The sequence below is a fragment of the Carassius gibelio genome, chromosome B5 (genome assembly GCF_023724105.1).
Source record: "Carassius gibelio isolate Cgi1373 ecotype wild population from Czech Republic chromosome B5, carGib1.2-hapl.c, whole genome shotgun sequence".
NCBI classification, from domain to species: Eukaryota; Metazoa; Chordata; class Actinopteri; order Cypriniformes; family Cyprinidae; genus Carassius; species Carassius gibelio.
Window position 1 is genome coordinate 21,245,510 of NC_068400.1, and position 20,571 is coordinate 21,266,080.

General features: G+C 37.2%; 1 protein-coding gene across 3 annotated transcripts in view; it reads right to left on the reverse strand.

Moving 5' to 3' along the window:
* The window catches only part of LOC127958637 (rho guanine nucleotide exchange factor 12-like), a 77,863-nt gene that overhangs the window by 10,443 nt on the left and 46,849 nt on the right, over window positions 1–20,571 (reverse strand). For 2 of the 3 annotated variants that reach the window (XM_052557546.1, XM_052557548.1), the window contains 18 exons: window positions 19,815–19,872; window positions 19,526–19,719; window positions 15,635–15,754; window positions 14,774–14,902; window positions 14,535–14,660; window positions 14,365–14,457; window positions 12,923–13,033; window positions 12,669–12,761; window positions 12,517–12,559; window positions 12,143–12,275; window positions 11,864–12,001; window positions 8,125–8,157; window positions 7,177–7,291; window positions 7,000–7,096; window positions 3,369–3,575; window positions 2,323–2,467; window positions 1,332–1,367; window positions 486–640 (listed from right to left, as the gene is read on the reverse strand). In XM_052557546.1, coding sequence (XP_052413506.1) covers window positions 486–640; window positions 1,332–1,367; window positions 2,323–2,467; window positions 3,369–3,575; window positions 7,000–7,096; window positions 7,177–7,291; window positions 8,125–8,157; window positions 11,864–12,001; window positions 12,143–12,275; window positions 12,517–12,559; window positions 12,669–12,761; window positions 12,923–13,033; window positions 14,365–14,457; window positions 14,535–14,660; window positions 14,774–14,902; window positions 15,635–15,754; window positions 19,526–19,719; window positions 19,815–19,872 — 2,026 coding nt within the window. The remainder of the gene's footprint in view (window positions 1–485; window positions 641–1,331; window positions 1,368–2,322; window positions 2,468–3,368; window positions 3,576–6,999; window positions 7,097–7,176; window positions 7,292–8,124; window positions 8,158–11,863; window positions 12,002–12,142; window positions 12,276–12,516; window positions 12,560–12,668; window positions 12,762–12,922; window positions 13,034–14,364; window positions 14,458–14,534; window positions 14,661–14,773; window positions 14,903–15,634; window positions 15,755–19,525; window positions 19,720–19,814; window positions 19,873–20,571) is intronic. The other variant, XM_052557547.1, reaches the window with a different exon arrangement.

Genomic DNA, 20,571 nt, shown 5'->3' on the forward strand with positions numbered 1-20,571 from the left:
AAATGTACGGACGCTGAAGTGTAGGAACCTGTAGCAAATGTATCGCTGCTAGTTATCGTTGGAGATTCCTTCTTCCCTTTCTTTCAGTCGCTTTACGTTTATGTTGACATTCAACGTCCATTACTGTGAAAGTCGCGAGACACAACAAAAAAAAAACACAGCTCCGATCACAAGCATCCTCCATCCTCCTGTTGTTAACGTTGTTCTTTGAAAGCCGCGCACAAATGACATCGCTGTCGACCAGCTTACATCACCTCCTAGCACTCACCTTTAAATGGTACTGGGAAATAGTTAGCGCAAAATCGTCCCAGTACTTTAGTACTGTAGATTTACTGGAACTACAGCAGTGCGAATGGACCTATTGTTCATCCATTACATGAAACTTGAAGTTTATGAGAAATGAAAATAAGAAAATAAATTGTGATCACTTCAGGGAGACACTTCCCAAACCACTGCTCATACGGTGAGCCACACTTGTCACTTACCGTTGATGACTTCCTGTCTCTTGATTTCCTGAGGGGTTAGTGTGGACAGGACGTCTCTGCTCACCAGCGTCTGCCAGTTCAGAGGCTCCAGCTCTACCTCAGCACACTGATCATCTTCACTCTGCACCTCTCCAGAGCACAGCGGCTCCATCCTTCTGTACAAACACGCCAAATCACATCTAACCATTTAAATTCATAAAACGTTAACAAAAAATTATTCATTCATTACATTCTGAACAATAATAAAGCCCTGCAATTTCTATGACAATTTTATAATTTAATGCTAATTTATAGTAAAATTTTTAAAAGTGTAAATATATTATTAATTAAAATTTTACATAAAAACAAGTTTTAATGAATATTATTATTATTTATGTTGAGAGGTTAATTTTACTACACAAATAGTAATATATGTCATCATAATTCCATCAAGTCTTTTTTTTTTATTAACTCAAGGAATTAACTCCGCTCTGGAGACGAAGTTTATGTAGAGTGTGCCTATAGTATCCTTATATGGTTATACAGTTGAACTTTTTTTATTATATATATATATATATATATATATATATATATATATATATAAATAACAGAGAAATCATAGAAGCCTATCAAGGAAAACATACTAAATGCCCCTTACAGTAGGTCAGAAAAACTAAATTCTATCAGAGCTGTACCATGGTTCCCACTTTCATAAAAGAATTAGCCAAAATTATATCATTATACAATGGGATCCAAATGTTTTGTTACATAAATGCTTATATTTTTGTCTGAAATGGCCAAGAAGTGATTTCAGCATCGGCCACTGACAAACCACCACTGGTCAACCACCAGAGAGAGAGCACTCACCTCCTGTCAGCCCTGGGGGTGCCGGTGTCCTGCGTCCTGAAGGGTAAATCACAGTCCAATTACCCAACAGCAGTAAGAATCCCAACATCCCAACATCCCAAATCTCTTTCTCTTCCCAACAGCCCCAGGTCATGAGGCACAAGCTTCATTCTCTGTCTGTCCCATTCACAGAGCAGAGCACCACAGAGCAAAGCTTTGTTTTAAATGTTGTATGTGCATAAATCACTACAGAGACTTATGGAGCAAAAATAGCTGTGAGGCCTGTATCGTGGTCACCGAGATAGATGAGACTGCTCTTACTCAAAACAGCCTGATTATGAGACTGCGACTGCTCACCTTAAATCCAATGTAAAAGGAGTGACAATTTTTAGGCTTATTTACACTACCATTTATTAAAAAAAATTCAGTAAAACACGAAGATTGTGAATTACTACTACGATTAAAAATTATTGCTGTTTTAATATATTTTATATGGCAAAGCTGTATTTGTGTGATGAAAACAGCTGAATTTTAAGCATCATTCCTTCAGTCTTCAGGGTCGCATGATCCTTCAAAAATCATTCAAATATAATGATTTGCTGCTCAAGAAATAACTACTATTATTATCAATATTCAAAACTCAAAACTTTTGTGCTGCTTAATATTTGTGTGTAAACTAACATTTCTGTTGGAATGAAAAGCATTTATTTTGAATTTGTAAGATTATAAATGTCTTTACTATCACTGTCTTTTAGGAAAAAAATAATCTGACTCAAACCTGTTTCAGGTTCCGCAGTCTGAACAGTGCACAAAATATCATAAAACAATATCTAAATGTGTTTATTATTTTTTTTAATGTTGTATTTAGAAATGAATATGAAATGTCTCATTCAGGATGCTAATTATATTGTTCTAGTACCTGCTGGGGACATAACAGCTAATGATTGTGTGTAGTGTGAAAAAGTTTTTTAATTTTATTAATATAAGCCTGGATGGTGATCACTTGACTCACTTGTCTGTCTCAGCTTCCTCCTCCTGTAGATGCTCCAGTGTACAGGGGCTGAAGTCAAAGTGAGTGTTTGAGGAGGACGAGTCCTGCAGATCTCCCGGGACGACACCGTCCCCCAGTCTAGGTAGTGCAGAAGAGGGGAGTCCTCCTAAGACAACAGCCAGAGAGAAATTTCATAAGGAAAGGCAAGTTGAAACTGTCTTTTACTGGGCTTTGAATGTTTAAAGAACGAGCACAAAAAAACAACTCAATTATGCACACATTGAATAAACTCTCATTGAAGCACCTAAGAAATATCCCTCTTTTCTTAAAATAGAATCCCATCCTTTTTCGTAATTTCACTTCGAACTAGACATTTTTCAAATCTTTAGTCAAGAAATAAGATTCTACATTTTTGTAATACTGCTACTGAAAATATAAGTAGAAATATGATGCATATGATGAAGTAAGAGGACAGAAAGATTGATCTTTAAGGTTAGATAACTATGAGAGGGGACAATGACAGTGGACAGGAGAAAAAGGAGAGAAAGGTTAAAGACATTTAAGAGACATTTTAACATTTACAAAAAGTTCCCATTAGTTAATGCAGTATTTATTTTTATTTAAATATAATTTGTATTCATCTTTGGTAACGTTAATAAACGTACAACTTACTGTTCGTTGTTTATTATTTTAAAAAAATATTACCAGGTCCAACTTTTGATCTGAATAATGTATTAGCAAACGTAAAAAATTAACATTACACTTAATAAATTATTTATGAAAAACTTTATTAAAATGTAAACTTTTTTATTGTTGGTTCACGTTAATTAACCTACTTAACTAATGGAACTTCATTGTAAAGTGTTGGCAAGAAAATAATCACGGCTGATCTTTGTGGGGCTTTTCTCAGCCAAAATGACAATTTAAATGATCGGTTTGATTATTATCACATAATGTAATTCATTTGATCTAAATCGGTAATCACCTGAAAGCCCCAAAAATATCAAAAAAGAAAACTTTTAAAAGCACAGACACTTGACATCAATGATCTGTGAAGTGTCTCTCACCAGCCTCAGGCTCTCGGCTGATGCCGTCTGTGCCCTGTGCTGCTGGAGCGCTGTAAGGGGGTGACGTGAACTGGGCAGTGGTGCCATCTGAGACTTCACTCGACTGACTGCTCCGTACAGGAGGAGACGAGCCATCTGCCTGCTCTCCGGTGCCCAGCGGCAGCGGAGGCTTTGTCGGACGCTGCCTCGGCTCCAGAGCCCTGCTGACTGCAGGACAAGAGAAAGAGAGAGAACAACATAAGAGTCAGGGTTCGCAAGTAAGGACTGCCTGTTCGCCCTGGTTAGTGTGAAAGACCCTCAGGACAGTTGATGGAAAAATTATTATATATATATATATATATATTAGTGGTGGGCAGTTATCGCCGTTAACGCGAGACTCTTATCGGGCGATAAAAAAAAATATCGCCGTTAATCTATTCTCAAAGTTGGGTTAGGAACTATGATGACTTTCACCTTGATATTTAGCCTAACGGACAGCGACACTGAACCGAGCTCTCTTCCGCAAAGTTCTCCTCAAAGTCCCTCCTGCACCGGAACGAAAGCCCGACTCGCGGTGTTCTGGTGTTCAGGGCTCACGCAGAGAAAGGCATCTCAAAACACTAGAACATTGAATTTGCATATTTTTGCTCTGGTGCCGACAAATACATACAAAATGTGTCAAAATATCCACCTTGGATATTATGCTCGAAAAAACTGTCTGTTATTTCTTAAGTGAAAGTAAACAGTTGAGGAAAAAAATGGGATGTGTATTATATTGGATGCGTTCATGGTCTCTTACAGTGACCGCGTCTAATTTAGCTAATGGCTGCTCTAATGTTAATCCAAGAAAATGAAAATCACTCACTGCTCTTGACTACTTTGTGGTTTTAACAGTCAAACCAAAAATTATTCAGACACCAGATATTTATATATATATAGCAAAACTGTAATAATGTGAGAAATGTTGAAGGTGTCTGAATAAATGTAGGTTTCATTGTATATTTCATTTTTACATTGAAGACTATCCAGTGCTTTTTTACATTTAATTATTTAGTTTCTGTACCTTGACACCTACAAACTTGAAAAAACCTTAAACATTGTGTAAATAGCACAAATAAATAAAAATAAATGAACATACAAATTAGACAATTTCATACAGGGCCCACTGGTACAACCTTCACCGGGTCCCTGCTTGTGCAATGTGGAATTAGTTTACAGCTTTTTCAAGCAGTTTGTGATGCATTTTGGAAACAGGAGATGTACATTTCTAATGCACCACCTAGCTTGATAAACCCCTTCTCAAAGACTTACTGTTTGTCAATTTTATTTGGGTAACACACATATTCTGAATGCCTTCAGCAGAATTCGAATGAGCCATTTTAATCTAGATTAATTTCAAGATCACAGTAAAATGAATCTAGATTAAAAAAATTAATCTATGCCCACCTCTAATATATATATAGTATATGCATACTAGTGTTAGACCTACCTGAAAAACTTTTTTTTAATTTTTTTATTTGCTCTATTGTTCTTCTTATTTTATTACTGACTGTTTACTAGGCTTCACTAATGTTTAACTTAATAATAGTTATGATAGTAGTTTTTGTTGTGATATCAAAACTGGAAAAGGGAATTGTGAAATTTCACTGGTATAAAAAAAAAAGTAAAACATTATTTACTATGTAAATAATTACAAAAAAATTATAACATTTTATAAATTTGTATTTATTTATTTTATTTTATTTGTGGCAGGGCCAGCTGAAAAAAAATTGCATTAAGTACTGAATTGTATTTGTCTCTTCAAAATAAAGATTACAAGTGGGTGGTTGTCTGTATAAAATGGTTACAAACAGGGAAGTAAAATAAACCCACAAGGAGCTTCACAAGGAACTAAATTAAGGCACAAAGAGACCCTATTAGAAACTGAAACAAAATTTAAGTTTTTAATTCATAATTTCTATCACTTTAAATTCACTTATAGTATTCCTCTGGGTTTAAGAAATATTATTTAATTTATTATAAATCCCATTTCACCATCTCTAGATCCCAGAATTAAACAGGCCTCTCTTTTTTACCACTGTCCCTTTAAGTCTAAATGTAAATGACCTTGTTTATGAATAGCTGACATTTCTGCTACTGTCTGCATAACTACAAAACTAAACCTGTGTTGTAATCCAGTGGTTCTCAAGGCCAGATTACTTAAAGCTAGTGTTGTCACTTTTAGTTCGAAAATCGATTGCACATTCGATCAGACCAACCAAAAAAAAGTTTCGAAAATGAAAATAGGGAATCGATTTTAACCAAATATGTACACTATTAATTTTAAAATAATTAAACAATTAAAAAATATAGATGTAACAAAATTCACAAACAAGCAGAAAAAGAAAATAAAGAATTCTGAAAGTGCAGTATGCCTTGCGAAAGCTAGACAGAAAATACCAGCAATGTTACGTGCGTAACCAGACCCAGTGACGTCGAAAGTGACTTCTTTATGCTGCGTTCGCACCAAACACGAATAGAGCAACTGGCGCGAATGATTTCAATGTTAAGTCAATGTAAAGACGCATTTACGCGCGTCTGGAGGTCTCGCGGTGCGGTAGATGCGAATTCGCCTCATTCGCGCATCTAGTTACAAGAGATTCTGAGTTATGAAAAGGACAATTGCAAGCTGACAGCGACCGGCTTTTTGATTGGAAAATTGGCAGTAATACCCCCACCTTGCGCAGCTGTACCTGAGACATCAGTGCGGTCGGAGCGCGTCTTCTCAACAGCTGGACATATAGTGAATAAAAAACGCTCTGCTCTGGACCCCCAAAATGTTGATCGACTTGTTTTCCTGTCCAATAAATTTGTAATGGTGTAGTTACGTTCAATAAAAAAACACACACGGCCTGTTCTCAACTCCATTTAAAGTTTCATTTTTTGAACGGTTGTTTGAAATGGATTGATCATTATTTAAAATAATCTTGGAGATTTTTGAATTACCTAAATCATAAATGCAGCCGGGTTGAAGCCTGCAGTGATGTTTTTCTTTTGTTATGGCAGCCGTCCCCTCTGGATATATATTTTTTCGACAATGTTGCACTCCTGTTGCTGTTTGTTATTCTGCACGAAACTTCATGCCAATAAATAAGAAATATTGCTGACTCGTGCGTTTCCAGCGCTCTCTTTATGTTCGTCCGTTATTTGAAGTTGAAAAAGGAAACATCTTTTTTTTTTAGACATGGAAAATCGATTTTACAATCGATTCGATGAACACTTATGTCTTAAAAATCAAAAATGATTTTTTTCACAAAAGTGACAGTCCTACTTAAAGCATATCAATAAAAAAACTGAAAACTTAATAAAATAATATATATTAAACACACACACACAAAATGTATTTCTCCCCTTCCAAAACAATTTTTTTAAAGAACATATAGAATCAGAATCTTGTAGCTGTTGAAATCATAAAATACATTTTGGTTAATTGAATAATGTTAAAAAAAAAGAGTTTGAAAACAAGCAGCATTATCATTATTACATCAGAAGAGGAATTATCTTAGCTAATAACGGGAAGGGCCTTTAAATAATTTTTTTGGCCAGTGGGGGTCTTTGAATCAAAAAGATTGAGAACCACTGGTTTAACTGTTCCTGAAATAAATCCGCTTACTTGCTGAAGTGTCAATCCTGCTCGGCCGTCTCGGAGGAAAGACATTAGGAAATCGAGTTTTCTTCTCACTTCCATCTTTCTCAGGCTTTATACTTCTCTGTTAAGGAGCACAGAGACAATGGTTAGGTTTATTTTGTTTCATGGAATCATTTGGAGACAGAGTGAGAAAGTTTGTACCTTGATCTTAGGGAAAAGATTCATTAGCTTGGGCTTGTGCTCCAGCCCTCGAGACTCCTTCACTTTTACGCCGAGCTGCTTCATATATGACAGTATCACAAACTGCATGGTGCTACTGTGAAAGAGAATGATATTAGGAGGAAAAACTAAAAAATACTTGGAATTTGTTCACCTCCCTAAGTTTGAACAGTAGTAATTCATTCAAATTGCTTTATTACATCTGCATATAAGCCCAGGTGTTGATCATTCAGCCAAAATAAAAAATCTAGCTGATATTTTTCTAATCCAACCAACCTGCAAGTTTCACAATGGTGGTTTAAAACTGACTATTGTGAGAAATCACTACGTCATTTCCAGCAGGGGGAGCAAGAGCCTCGTTCAGTCCATGCTGAAATACTTTACAGTGTGCAGAAAATTATTCTGACAGCTAGGACCCCAGCTGAAGAACTTACAATGCTGTTCTCACAAACACTTACAAGCTAAACAGATGACTTGTACAATGCGTAACCACAGTCAGTGCCAGAGCAGAAATAGCCCTCACAAGCTCCTGTCAGAGGCTTCATGAGGCTCCACTCTCTTGCATGCCATCTGGGCGGACACAAAGCGCCTCAGTCCCTGCTGCTGCCGCCCATATGGGCTCCTGTCTGATCATATGCTGCAACTACACACCACTCACAAGACTGCAGCAAATACTGGGAGGGAAACTACAGGGCTAGTGTGATTTGAAGCAGGTTTTTGCCTTTAAAATGTACCTTTTCACTTTAAGGTTTTGTTTTAATATTTTATAAAGTAATGTAAAACTGTACCATTTCATTAAATACTAAATTTCTGCATGACCTTGGATTTAGTTTCAATCTGTGAGGCAGTACAGTGTTTCAGGGGTTAATATGGGGTGATGTAATACTGTATGTCCTTTATGGAGGGAGAGGACATGAGAATTCCCCTTACCACTTATCTTCCTCTGTGGCCTGTGACGTCAATCTGAAACAAAACATAAGTTGCAATTTACTGAAGTGTGAGAGACACACAACTTCCAGTGTGTTTTCCTTACAGTATTTAAATAGTGTAACATAATATTTACCCATTTTGGATTAAACCTAACGATGTTCTCATAATTAGTTTAATCTAAATACAATCATCTTAGTCTAGGTTTAATCTTAGTCAATCTCTGGGTAAAATGGGAACCTGTTAAATAATGATTAACAATGAATGGCTGCCATCCATGGTTCTTTCTAATTCTAAAAAGCCCTGTTATCTTTCTGAAGACATATATACCGTATTTTTCGGACTATAAGTCGCACCTTAGTAAAAGTCGCATCAGTCCAAAAATACGTCATGATGAGGAAAAAAACATACAGTATTGTTCAAAATAATAGCAGTACAATGTGACTAACCAGAATAATCAAGGTTTTTAGTATATTTTTTATTGCTACGTGGCAAACAAGTTACCAGTAGGTTCAGTAGATTGTCAGAAAACAAACAAGACCCAGCATTCATGATATGCACGCTCTTAAGGCTGTGCAATTGGGCAATTAGTTGAAAGGGGTGTGTTCAAAAAAATAGCAGTGTCTACCTTTGACTGTACAAACTCAAAACTATTTTGTACAAACATTTTTTTTTTTCTGGGATTTAGCAATCCTGTGAATCACTAAACTAATATTTAGTTGTATGACCACAGTTTTTTAAAACTGCTTGACATCTGTGTGGCATGGAGTCAACCAACTTGTGGCACCTCTCAGCTGTTATTCCACTCCTTGATTCTTTAACAACATTCCACAATTCATTCACATTTCTTGGTTTTGCTTCAGAAACAGCATTTTTGATATCACCCCACAAGTTCTCAATTGGATTAAGGTCTGGAGATTGGGCTGGCCACTCCATAACATTAATTTTGTTGGTTTGGAACCAAGACTTTGCCCGTTTACTAGTGTGTTTTGGGTCATTGTCTTGTTGAAACAACCATTTCAAGGGCATGTCCTCTTCAGCATAGGGCAACATGACCTCTTCAAGTATTTTAACATATGCAAACTGATCCATGATCCCTGGTATGCGATAAATAGGCCCAACACCATAGTAGGAGAAACATGCCCATATCATGATGCTTGCACCTCCATGCTTCACTGTCTTCACTGTGTACTGTGGCTTGAATTCAGAGTTTGGGGGTCGTCTCACAAACTGCCTGTGGCCCTTGGACCCAAAAAGAACAATTTTACTCTCATCAGTCCACAAAATGTTCCTCCATTTCTCTTTAGGCCAGTTGATGTGTTCTTTGGCAAATTGTAACCTCTTCTGCACATGCCTTTTTTTTAACAGAGGGACTTTGCGGGGGATTCTTGAAAATAGATTAGCTTCACACAGACGTCTTCTAACTGTCACAGTACTTACAGGTAACTCCAGACTGTCTTTGATCATCCTGGAGGTGATCATTGGCTGAGCCTTTGCCATTCTGGTTATTCTTCTATCCATTTTGATGGTTGTCTTCCGTTTTCTTCCAGGTCTCTCTGGTTTTGCTCTCCATTTTAAGTCATTGGAGATCATTTTAGCTGAACAGCCTATCATTTTTTGCACCTCTTTATAGGTTTTCCCCTCTCTAATCAACTTTTTAATCAAAGTACGCTGTTCTTCTGAACACTGTCTTGAACGACCCATTTTCCTCAGCTTTCAAATGCATGTTCAACAAGTGTTGGCTTCATCCTTAAATAGGGGCCACCTGATTCACACCTGTTTCTTCACAAAATTGATGACCTCAGTGATTGAATGCCACACTGCTATTTTTTTGAACACACCCCTTTCAACTAATTCAACTAATTGCCCAATTGCACAGCCTTAAGAGCGTGCATATCATGAATGCTGGGTCTCATTTGTTTTCTGAGAATCTACTGAACCTACTGGTAACTTGTTTGCCACGTAACAATAAAAAATATACGAAAAACCTTGATTATTCTGGTTAGTCACATTGTACTGCTATTATTTTGAACAATACTGTATGTAAGTCGCACTGGACTATAAGTCGCATTTATTTAGAACCAAGAACCAAGAAGAAACATTACCATCTACAGCCGCGAGAGAGCTGTAGACGGTAATGTTTTCTGTTGGTTCATTTCTCTTGGTTCATATCAAATTAGTTTTGATAAATAATTATTTTTTTTTTTTTACTTTTTAAATGCATAGAATGCAATGCATACATCAAAAATAAACATGTAATTATTACCCATTGTTTCTCTGTTCACAGTACAAGAACAGACAATGACAATAAAGTTGACAGATGAATTAAGTGCATTTAAGTGCCATTCAGTTGGGGTTTTAAATAAAGCATTTTCTGAGATGCACATTAAACTTTAAACACATAAAACATTAATTTATGTTTTATTTATTGAAAATTTAGCAAACTTAACTTTTTGGTGAACAGGGGATTTACTATTAAAAATAAAACATGGAAGAAATGTGTGATTAAATGTGTTTTTTTTTTTTTTTTAGTAGTAGGCTTTGTACATTCTGCTGAACAATAGTAATACAGGACTTTTATTTTGACGGGTTGACGTACTTTTACAGCTCTGTGTATGTGATGTGACGCTAGTTTTACTCAAATCGAATGGTCAAATGCTCATAAAGTGACTGTCAGAGCAGTTCTGGAGATGTTCATGTGTTCACGTCCTATTTAGTGAGACAGCAGACGCTGAAATCACCGCGAGCGTCACGCGCGCTTCAGTGTGTTAATAAAGGAAGACGAGCCGCTGCTCCATTCATTAACACAGACACGCAGAACATGCAGGATTCATATTTATATAGACTGTTCCGGCTTAATATTTACAGATATTAGTCCATATCGTGATGTGATTAAGTGCAATGACCTTTTTTTGATTAATTCATTCAAAATTTGGCAAATTCCGTGCCATTCCGCGTTAAACTGTAAAATACGTTTTTATTACTGGATTACGCGATTCCCTCCACGTTTTCTGCATCGCGGAAATCATAGGGCCCTAGTTGTGGTGTGCCAGCTCTATCTTACAATGGACACACACCACGACGTTCTCTGTACGTTTGCCCGTGCCCTCAAATCAAAACACTGCTGACTCATTACAGTATGTGATTTCAGATGCAGCGCTTGTGTATCCTTCCGCTTTGTGGGTGACGTCAACGCGTTGGGTCGCATTAAAAAAATAATTGCGAAAGAACCTGACGTGAGACTTAAAATAAATTAAAAGAGGCTTCGAGGCAGATGAATTTGCCTTGATCATTTCTTGTAATCGACTTACTCGAGGAATCATTTCAGCCTTACCTCAGTTTACATACTGGTCCCTTGCAAATATACAGTATCTTACAAAATGTACATACTCTTTAAATATGTATATTAACATAAAAGAAGAGAACTGTAAACAGAGCCCTGAGGGACACCCTGAGCTAGGGGAGTAGAGGAAGGTTTAAAGTCATGGACAGCAATCATGTTTATCAGTGAGATATGATTGCCCATAAAGCTATATGACAGTGACATTTTTTAAATAGAATTGTGAACATCTTAAAAAATTCTGTAAGAGCTTTGTAAACATGATTAAATGGGTATGTAAATGGTAGTGATCTGTAGTGTGTGAGCACCAACTACCATACACAGAACTAGAAACCTCAAGAACAAATGGCATCATCTAAAAGTATATTCACATACATGTCAGCATGAACAATTGCAACTTACAGTACATCCTCTATCTTAGAGATAATGTGCTCTGCACAGGATCGCTCTTTTTCCAGAGCCACACGGTCTCTCATTCTCTCTGTATCCAGACGGGCTAGCTCTGCTTCAGCCAGGGTCAGACCCATACTGCGCTTGTGCCTGAAACATACAGATAATGCACAAGTGGACTTAGTGGAAGAGAAGTTTTTGACTAACACTTGTGCTGATACACTGAAGTTTGAGTGTGTGTGTTGGGGTCTTTATCTGATTGTGATTGTGTATGAGATTAGTGTAACTCACCTGAAGTCTTCTAGGTTCTTCTGGATGTCAGGTAGTAGTGTGTCCTGCAGCTGCTGCACATATTGCCGGTGGACATCCTCTGAGATAGGCTCCGGCTTCTTCCGTTCTGCATTATTTGAGTGTGCAGTCCGTTCTGTGCAAACACAAAACACATGTATAAAAGTCATGCAAAGTTACACTAAAATGCCACTAAAATTAGATGCACAGAGTAATGGCACCATTATCGATAATCAGAATTTACTCATTTACCAAATACACATTCATTAAAAAAAGAAACTAAATAGCAGACAGTTAAACTGTTGTTTTATTCAGCCAATATATTTTGTTCTTTTATTTTTAAATAACAGGCCTTGAATTTAGAGGTTTGACCTTACCCAGGTCAACGATAATGGATTCGGGTACTGTTACTTTCAAGCTCTGTAAAAAAAAAAAATAAAAAAAAAAATAAAAAACCTTCAACACTTAATCAGAAACCACATCATCTATCACAAGCTTAACAAGTTGAGACTGCTTTAAAGTTCCTCACAGCTGTTTTTTCTACGAAGAAGGTATCCATGAGGATTCGTCGTGTCTCTTTGGAGCTGGACTGTTTGTAAATTTCAGCATAGAGGTAGCACAGCTGGGGAGCGAGAAGGGAAACAAGTGATGTGACTCATCTGGTCTGAGCACAAACCATAAGCATGCAAGAGAGATTCATGGAACATAGAAAGTCATTTATAAACATTTTGTTAGATTCCTGGAAATTCCAGGTTTGTGGGTAAGAGGGGTGATCGATCTCACCAGTGGTGCAGGGTCAAACTGAGAGACCACATGATGGATGAAAGCTGCCAGGTGAGCAGGCCGAGATTTAAGGAGGTCTACGCTCTGAAAACAGCTACACTGGCCATTCATCTAGAGACAGAAAGAGTTAACCTACATTAACTAGTACACATTAATATACTTTATGATTTAAAGCATATCTTAAATATGGGCTTGTGAATGTAAATGTATAAAAGGTTTTGCTAATTTCAATGAAAAAACACTGGGCTCTGTTCCAAATGCTAGTAAGCTTCCTTCATATCAACTGTCTACCTATGTAGTTACCTTCTAAATCATCTTCATTTACTTTTAGGATTGTTCAATACATTTTTGTGGGCAAAATCCAGTTACTTCAATAGGAACACACAATCAGGAATTTTGTGTGAGGGCAAATGATTTCCATTTGCAGATTTAGCATCAGTTATTCACAAAGATTAGCTGTATTGACCAACAGAAAAATGCTTGGTTGAACCCCCAATATACCTCAAGCAAATTAAAAATACATTTCAAAATAAAATCTCATCAAAACAAAGTTGTGGCAAGGTATGTGAGCTCTGCGACTCTTACTTCTTTAAAATAGAAATCTTCTCCGTTTAATTTTTCTTTTCAGTCTGTCAATGTCAAATGCGAGTAAACACAAACAAACTGGAAAGCTGCTTTATAGAAAGTGAAAGTGACGTGACATTCAGCCAAGTATGGTGACCCATACTCAGAATTCGTGCTCTGCACTTAACCCATCCAAGTGCACACACACAGCAGTGAACACACACACAGGGTGAACACTCACCCAGAGCAGTGGGCAGCCATTTATGCTGTGGTGCCCGGGTAGCAGTTAGGGGCTCGGTGCCTTGCTCAAGGGCACCTAAATCAAGGTATTGCCGGCCCGAGACTCAAACCCACAACTCTAGGAGTCAATCTCTCTAACCACTAGGCCATGACTTCCCATCAGTAAACACTGATGTTTTAAGTTACACACTTTTTCATGTTTAATACTGTAAAGCTGCTTGCTTTAAAGCTATCTATTTTGTAAAGTACTATATAAATAAACGTGATGTGACTTAAGTTAACTATAGAGCCAAATTGCAGAGCATATCCAGATCATTACGAACAGATGCTTTCTTAACTGCTGTTTTCTCACCACCGTCATTTTGTTGTGTTTATTTTGTTATTAAGAGGGAAGCCTGAAGTACATATTACATAATCATCTAAACACCACTCTCAGCACAGGTAGTGCTGGGATGTTTGCTAGCATTCTATAGCTGCTCAGGTATTTTAAACTTTATTTTACCCCCAAGCTAAGAACAAAAAATAACTTTGCCATGAGTTAATATCTAGGCAGTTTACTAGTTTTTGAAACAAAGCCTGTGAGTACAAAAATCAAAAGGCACTAATGTTGACTATATTCAAACCACCGTCAACCCTACCTGTTCCTGCTCTGTGTCAAAGTCTTCGTCCTCAGCACCAATGATTTGTGCTACCAGACGAGATGAGGGGCTCCCCACACTCGACTGAGAATCCTAAATGAGAAGCGTTCAAATTATGCACAGCACTGAGAAACTACAAATGAAGACATGAGGTCAAAGAGGCCCCTCACAAGGTCAGGTGTGTCTTCAGCGTCCGGTGATGGACAGGAGTTGAGGCTATCTCGGGGTGTGGTCTTTGGGCTGTGGCAGGGGGTCTCTCTTTGGCATGGACTCTCTGGGACAGGACTGGGAGTGACCTGCACAGATCAATTGACAGCAAATTTTACACAAAGGAACCATAAATCAGCATCCAAGTAAACGCGAAATAAGGAAGGTGAGTTTGATGGGAAGCAGGTCTACTGTTACTGACAGGGGCTGTGTTATTGTTGGTCCACGGTGGCTCCATTCCAGCATCGCCCTGCCATGAAAGGGGCTGATCCAAATCTCCCCCTCCATCCTCCTGCTCTCCTTCTCCTAGCCTTGGAGATAAGGAGCCATCCTACAACAAACCCCAACAAACATTTATTAGCACTGCAAAATCATGACATTTCCAGAATGTGAAGTGTAGTTTCCGCACCACTAGTTAAACTAATGACTGTTACTGAAGACCACAAAGGGTCAGGAATTATTACTTCTCTGCCTAGTTTTGTTGATGATGTAACAGCAACATACAAAAAATACTTTTTTGTATGTATGCATTCATCTTGTTGCGAGACAGCCATGTGCTTGCAGAGAGAGAGAGAGAGAGAGAGAGAGAGAGACCGCCCACCTCTTCTAGCTGGCTTTGATTTGTAATTTATTTTGTTGTGTCCTGTAGATACTTTGCATCTAGTGTGAACAAAATGCTCACTTGGGAATCGTATTGTTGCATGTCAGGTCATTTTAAGTGTAGTTCAAGTTTTGGTCGTTTTTTTGTGTTTTTATATAGCTTTGATTCAATTCAATTCATGTTTATTTGTATAGCGCTTTTTACAATACAAATAATTGCAAAGCAACTTTACAGAAAATTACATTTCTACTTTGATCAAGTTTTAGTTATTTTAGTGCTAGTTTCATTTAGTACAAACTAATGAAAATGAGAAGTGTTGCCTTGGCAACAAGCCGAAATGAAGTAAGTTTCGGTTCTTTTGTTTTATTTCAGTAAATGAAAATGTTTGTATGGTTTTAGCTTTAGTTATCCCTAGTTGTTTTGTGTGTGTGTGTGTGTATGTGTGTGCATGTCTGTATGTACCTGTCCAGTCCCAGAGGGCCTGCTGAGCTGCTCCTGGTGCTGTGGAATGTGCTTCTTGGCGTCCTGGATTTCCTTCAGTAGTTTAGGAGCAGGGTTCCTGCTGTGCTCCTCCATCATGGCCTGTAATTGATCAAACATCACAGTGGCTCTGATCATTCCACCGTCTCTTGTCATAGAGGATGTGAGATTGAAAACTCAAGAGGCTGCTGTCACAACATCACGTGGTTGATACAAGTACACTTACACGTATCAGCACAATGATGGTCCTACTCACATAAGTCAGTCTATAATAATAGCTTCAATTCAGCAAATTACCTCAATACTTTCCAATGGTTCTAAACTGAATATGCTTACATAAAGCACACATTTACAAATACTAATAAATCACAGTATTCATGCTGTATTTCTAAGCAACTCTGCAAGGCCGCAGCATTTCAAGTAGGGTTTCAGTTCTCAAAACTTGATAGAAAATATGCTACAAATGCATGGCAGCTTAATCAGCACCATAGTCATCTATTTTAATAAACTTCTTTAAGAAAAAAGTAATGTATTATATTTAAAAAGTCTAGATGTGTAGATTTAACTACACTTTAATTGTACATATCAGATAACCATTATATATTATTGTTCAAAAGTTTGGGTCAGAAATTTTCAACAAAGGTTGAATTTATTTGATGTAAAATACTGTGTGAAACATTACAATTTAATATAACTGGGTTCTATTTTAATATATTTTAAAGTATAATTTATTCCTGCGATGGCAACGCTGAATTTTCAGCAATCATTCTCCAGTCTAAAATGAACCTTCAGATATCTGCTCAAGAAACAATTCGTACTATTATCATTGTTGAAAATAGTTGTGTTACTTAAAGGGGGGGTGAAATGCTCGTTTTCACTCAATATCCTGTTAATCTTGAGTACCTATAGAGTAGTACTGCATCCTTCATAACTCCAAAAAGTCTTTAGTTTTATTATATTCATAAGAGAAAGATAGTCTGTGCCGATTTTTCCTGGAAAAACATGACCGGCTAGAGGCGTGACATGTGGGCGGAGCTAAAGAATCACGAGCGCCAGTAGGCTTTTGCGTAGAGAGCGTTTGGAAGCTGACATTACCTTGAGGAAAAAAACATCATCCAAAACAAACCATGGATAACAGTCAGATTCAGCGTATATTTATGATCCAGAATCAGATCCAGAGGCTGAAACTGAACGAGAGCAGCAGCAGCAACGACTCGCTCCGAGCGGGGCTCGAACCCTGGTCTCTGGCATGGGAGGGGACAATTTTGGGAACAAAAATACTCCTTCAAATGTACAACTTAATTTTTGAAACTTTGTCCATGTTTATCATGGGAATCCAACTCTTTAACAGTGTAAAAAACTCAGTATGCATGAAATAGCATTTCACCCCCGCCCCCTTTAATATTATTGTGAAAACTGTGATTTAGCTATTTATTTTTTTCAGGATTCTTGATGAATCTCAATATTGAGATTCTAGAGCTGCATTTCTTGAGCATCTTGATTCAAACTAGGGATGCCCCGAATATTCGGCAACCGAAATTATTTGGCCGAAAATAGCAAAAAAAAATATTTCAGTGTGTGGCCGAAAAAGCGAATAAGCCGAATAATATTTACCAAACAATGACTAACGTAATCAAATAGAGGCATGCACTAATGCAGCAAAACATATCGGCAGTGTGAATATATTTAAAACTATCAGAGAAAGACGCAGAAATCATTACTAGTACGAAGCATCGACAGCGAGAGACTGTTTAGTGCTGCATCACATCTCCGATGAGAATAGGTAGCTAATGCTGGTGGTTAGGTTACTGTACGATGTCTGAAATCACAAAATGACCCCAAACTATTAGTAAAACTGCAGAATGTTGTTTTCTAATGCACGCATGAATTGCATGTATGCTGATAGCACTGCACAAACTCGCGGCACAAGGGTTCAAAGTCCAAAGCTTGAGAAAATCTACACTGAACGTCTTGTCAGTTGCTTAGTAACATGTGACAATGTGATACGTGCGAGAAACATCTTCCCAAATTCGTAATGAGAATCATTTATAAATCTGCATGCTGTTGTCAACAAAAAGAAGCACTGAGATCTTTCGGCGGGTTTCTGCCAAAATAAAAGCCGAGCAACAACTCCATCGACATTCATAAAGGATAGTATTGTAATTTTACTGTCGTTCTGTAAAATAAAATAATAGACAAAAAAGATAATTACCTTATAACAGCTCTATTAATACATTTATTATAACATTGGGATCCTGGCAGCGCGTCAACGAGCGGCACTCCCAGATAATTGTAAAAAGGCGGGAGCTGGTTGCTGAAACCACGCCCACCTAGTGCGATGGCAGTGAGTGCAGCGGTAGGTGGCTGAGCCCATAATTATGCAGAACTTTAAGGCTTAACATAATTTAAAGTTATAAAAAATAAATCACCCCCACACAGCTGTCACGAAGGGCAAAATAAGCTATATAGACAAAAAAAAAAAATGTTTGTACAGGGCTGTAGACATGTTTTTTTCTGCTGTAAAGTTGGGCATTTTAACATGGGGAATCTTCGGATTATTCCCTTTTGGAGCCAGGCTCCAGCGGCCAGTCGATGAATTGCAGTTTTAGTCACTTCCATGTTGGTTTCAAGAGAGGGAGTGGAAGGTTGCCGCTTGGAAAAAACATGTTCAGTATTTAGCCAGTGTTTCATTTTGTTCGGCTAAGACCAAAATTTTTAATTTCGGTGCATTCCTAATTCAAACCCATGCGATCTTATTCCCAATGACAATAATTATATTTTATTGATGATCTCGTTATGCCAGTAGGCAGCAAAAAAAGTATTTGTCATTACATTATTTATGAGACACTGACTACTTCATTCAATTTTTTTTTTAAATAATTTAATTAAAATCAAGATTTTTCAGCAATGAACATTTTGTCAGAACCTCTAGTAAATAAAATTTTATTTTGGCTGTCTAATGCTTTCCTTCAGAATAGTGGAAATCCCAATCAGAATTCCTTCTTACAAAAAAAAAATAAATAAAAAAAATTTAAATAAATGAAAAAAATCTGGATTTTAAATTTATCCAGAATCGCACAACACTAATGAGAGTTCAAAGAAAACTAAAATGTATAAATTATTAGGGTGCATGTGACTGCTGTTGCTGTTTGCTGCTGTGACATTTCAAACACATCCAGTAGTGAAAGGCATACACCATTAAAACACTAAAACACCATTACACATACGCAACAATGATATGACATTTGACCCATCACGTCACCACCACTGCGACAGTGTGACTTATTGATGCTTCTCGAGTGCGAGTAAGAGAGACTTTTCCACAGCTGGATTTGTAATTCAAGAACGGAGAACGCAACTTAAACCTGGTCCTGTGGACGATATCCTTTTAAGGGAAAGTAAATGCATAGTTTGTGATCGACAGGCTCAGGTTGTATTTTTTTCTTGTTCTTTTTTTTTATTATTAATGGGTCTATTTGCGTATAGTTATCAGGTTCCATAGCCTATTTAGTTGCCAATGGTAGGCTACTTGAATGGTGCAAAACAAAGCACACTTTAGCCTGTTTCATTAGCCCATTCATGATGCTGTTGTGATGTTGAGAGAGGTGCAAGATAAAAAAGAAAGCACTTTAACTGGAATGATTTTAGCGTGTGTGATTTATTGCGGGTGCGGATCAGGTAATGGGTCAAATATTAACTAGTCTGGTCGGGTGCAGATTTCATTTTTATATTATCACGGGTGACGAAACGGATCTGGTGCTGAATTTTGCAGGTACGGGCGGGCGCGGGTCTCCAAAAATGGACCCGTGCAGGACTCTGGCATACGGTGCTATGGAAGACTGAAGGAGATCAAGGCTGTTTATCAGTTCTTACCCATACAGACAGAGGGGTCAGTTTGCGCTCCGAGGGGCTGGGGGAGGAAGACGAGCGGTCTGGACCAATGGGCCCCGGGGACTGAGGGGAAGTGAGTGAGAAGAGAGGCCCCTCCTCCCCCTCGCCATCTGAGAGGGGGATCTGAGCCAGGCCCGGCGGTCTCCCCAGAACTGTCAGGGCCACATAGGAGCCCGCTGTACACAAACACAGATAAACACACCAATAACTGTACAGTATTGCTCATTTTAAATGTGAATAACCTAATAAAAAAAAGACACAAACTACTTACATTTTATTAGCTTTACAACTTCTACATGATTTGAATGTGTAACTAATGTCCCATTGACCTGCATGAAAAAACAAAAACATGAAACACATTGATTAAATTAAATTCACAGATGCTACTTAAACCAGAATGCTGCACTAGTCTTAGTTTGTGATGTATTCACTTAATAAACAATTTGTTTACATAAACTTATTTGAGCTTCTTGACATTAAGAACAATATTTAAAAAGTTGCTTCATAACATTAAGAACAATATTGCCAGTTACATTCTGTACTTTTAGTTGACATTTAATATTTTGTTGAGTATTTTTTATTTTTTTTATTTTGTAAGTCTATACAGTTTTTGTCCATTTTTATTATCAGTTACTTAAGTGCAAATTAAACAATGACAATTTAAATGAAAATTATTTTGGTGCCTAGCAGAAAAAAAACAAAAAACAAAAAAAACATTTATGAGTTGACAAGTTTGCATGACCAAACTACATTTCCCATCAGAAAAAAAAGAAAAAAGAAAACTGGTAAAAATGGCCAGATTATTCTGACCAATATGATATGAGAATACACTACCATTCAAAAATATTCATGGTCAGAATGTTTGCTATTTATTTATTTTTGAATATTTATTATTTATACTTTTATTCAGCAAGGAAATATGAAACTGGTCAAAAATAACAACAATATGTTTTATAATGTTTCTAATTTAAATAAATGCTTTCCTTTTGAACTTTCAAAGAATCCTGACAAATGTTTCTTAATATTCT